The 2803-nt window shown below is 52.8% G+C and overlaps 1 protein-coding gene across 1 annotated transcript in view; it reads right to left on the bottom strand.

Annotated features, from left to right (window-relative positions):
• Nucleotides 1–2575, bottom strand: part of LOC124047007 (mitochondrial amidoxime-reducing component 1-like) — a 40007-nt gene extending 37432 nt beyond the window's left edge. The window contains exons 1-3 of the mRNA XM_046367752.1: nucleotides 2489–2575; nucleotides 2137–2323; nucleotides 1858–1995 (exon numbers count right to left, since the gene is read on the bottom strand). Of these exons, the coding sequence (XP_046223708.1) occupies nucleotides 1858–1995; nucleotides 2137–2323; nucleotides 2489–2575 (412 nt within the window). The remainder of the gene's footprint in view (nucleotides 1–1857; nucleotides 1996–2136; nucleotides 2324–2488) is intronic.
• Between the last annotated feature and the right edge of the window lie 228 nt (nucleotides 2576–2803).

Below are 2803 nucleotides of genomic sequence, written 5' to 3'. Positions count from 1 at the left end.
CTCTCTGTCTCTCTGTGTCTTTCTCTCTGTCTCTCTGTATCTTTCTCTCTGTCTCTGTGTCTTTCTCTCTGTCTCTGTGTCTTTCTCTCTGTCTCTCTGTGTCTCTCTCTCTCTCTCTGTGCCTCTCTCTGTGTCTTTCTCTCTGTCTCTCTCTGTGTGTCTTTCTCTGTCTCTCTGTGTCTTTCTCTCTGTCTCTCTCTCTCTTCTCTGTCTTTGTCTTTCTCTCTGTCTCTCTGTGTCTCTCTCTCTGTCTCTCTGTGTCTTTCTCTCTGTGTCTTTCTCTCTGTCTCTCTGTGTCTTTCTCTCTGTCTCTCTGTGTCTTTCTCTCTGTCTCTCTGTGTCTTTCTCTCTGTCTCTCTGTGTCTTTCTCTCTGTCTCTCTGTGTCTCTCTCTCTCGGTCTGGCTCTCTCTCTAGTACCTGGGTCATGTAGAGGTGGAGGAGTCCAGAGGAATGCACATCTGTGAGGATGCAGTGAAGCAGCTCAAAACGGTAGGTAGAGGTCTTCCTGTCTGTCTTCCTGTCTGTCTTCCTGTCTGTCTCTCTCACACACACTGGACCATATGTTTAAATAAGCCCCCATAGCTACAGAGCCTTCAAAGTATTCAGGCCCCTTGAATTTTTCCACCTTTTGTTACATTAAACATTTATTCTAAAATGGATTTCATTTATTTTTTTCCTCATCAAACTACACACAATACCCCATAATGACATCACAATACCCCATAATGACATCACAATACCCCATAATGACATCACAATACCCCATAATGACATCACAATACTGCTACTCCACCCAGTGTACTGTAGTCTGGTTCTACAGGTCTGGGGTACTGCTACTCCACCCAGTGTACTGTAGTCTGGTTCTATAGTCTGGTTCTATCCACCCAGTGTCTGTAGTCTGGTTCTATAGGTCTGAGGTACTGCTACTCACCCAGTGTACTGTAGTCTGGTTCTATAGGTCTGAGGTACTGCTACTCCACCCAGTGTACTGTAGTCTGGTTCTATAGGTCTGAGGTACTGCTACTCCACCCAGTGTACTGTAGTCTGGTTCTATAGGTCTGGGTACTGCTACTCCACCCAGTGTACTGTAGTCTGGTTCTATAGGTCTGAGGTACTGCTACTCCACCCAGTGTACTGTAGTCTGGTTCTATAGGTCTGAGGTACTGCTACTCCACCCAGTGTACTGTAGTCTGGTTCTATAGGTCTGAGGTACTGCTACTCCACCCAGTGTACTGTAGTCTGGTTCTATAGGTCTGAGGTACTGCTACTCCACCCAGTGTACTGTAGTCTGGTTCTATAGGTCTGAGGTACTGCTACTGTACTGTAGTCTGGTTCTATAGGTCTGAGGTACTGCCAGTGTACTGTAGTCTGGTTCTATAGGTCTGAGGTACTGCTACTCCACCCAGTGTACTGTCGTCTGGTTCTATAGGTCTGAGGTACTGCTACTCCACCCAGTGTACTGTAGTCTGGTTCTATAGGTCTGAGGTACTGCTACTCCACCCAGTGTACTGTAGTCTGGTTCTATAGGTCTGAGGTACTGCTACTCCACCCAGTGTACTGTAGTCTGGTTCTACAGGTCTGAGGTACTAATGGATGTACTATCCCCTCTGGCCATCTGTTGAACCCAGCTTAACTCACTGAGCCCAGGGGGGACAGCCATGGGGGACAGTCACGGGGAAGACCTGTCACCCAGACAGATGTGTAGCTCACTGAGCCCAGGGGGACAGTCACGGGGAAGACCTGTCACCCAGACAGATGTGTAGCTCACTGAGCCCAGGGGGACACCCAGACAGATGTGTAGGGACAGCCATGGGGGACACGGGAAGACCTGTCACCCAGACAGATGTGTAGCTCACTGAGCCCAGGGGGACAGCCATGGGGGACAGGCACGGGAAGACCTGTCACCCAGACAGATGTGTAGCTCACTGAGCCCAGGGGGACAGCCAGGGGGACAGTCACGGGAAGACCTGTCACCCAGACAGATGTGTAGCTCACTGAGCCCAGGGGGACAGCCATGGGGGACAGTCACGGGGAAGACAGTCACCCAGACAGATGTGTAGCTCACTGAGCCCAGGGGGACAGCCAGGGGGACAGGCACGGGGAAGACCTGTCACCCAGACAGATGTGTAGCTCACTGAGCCCAGGGGGGACAGCCATGGGGGACAGGCACGGGGAAGACCTGTCACCCAGACAGATGTGTAGCTCACTGAGCCCAGGGGGGACAGCCATGGGGGACAGGCACGGGGAAGACCTGTCACCCAGACAGATGTGTAGCTCACTGAGCCCAGGGGGGACAGCCATGGGGGACAGGCACGGGAAGACCTGTCACCCAGACAGATGTGCTCACTGAGCCCAGGGGGACAGCCATGGGGGACAAGCACGGGAAGACCTGTCACCCAGACAGATGTGTAGCTCACTGAGCCCAGGGGGACAGCCATGGGGGACAGGCACGGGAAGACCTGTCACCCAGACAGATGTGTAGCTCACTGAGCCCAGGGGGACAGCCATGGGGGACAGGCAAAGACCTGTCACCCAGACAGATGTGTAGCTCACTGAGCCCAGGGGGACAGCCATGGGGGACAGGCACGGGAAGACCTGTCACCCAGACAGATGTGTAGCTCACTGAGCCCAGGGGGGACAGCCATGGGGGACAGGCACGGGGAAGACCTGTCACCCAGACAGACACACGTGTAGCCTCGCTACTTCCATCTCTCTCTGTAGTTTCCAGAGGAATTAAAGGGACCAGGAGTGTTGGGACAGAAAGGGTGACTCTGTCTAGGAGAGCTGCCCTGCCTCATTTGG

The sequence above is a fragment of the Oncorhynchus gorbuscha genome, linkage group LG10, assembly GCF_021184085.1.
Source record: "Oncorhynchus gorbuscha isolate QuinsamMale2020 ecotype Even-year linkage group LG10, OgorEven_v1.0, whole genome shotgun sequence".
Lineage (NCBI taxonomy): Eukaryota > Metazoa > Chordata > Actinopteri > Salmoniformes > Salmonidae > Oncorhynchus > Oncorhynchus gorbuscha.
Note: the sequence above shows the minus strand (reverse complement) of the source record. Positions and strands in the feature narration are given on the sequence as shown.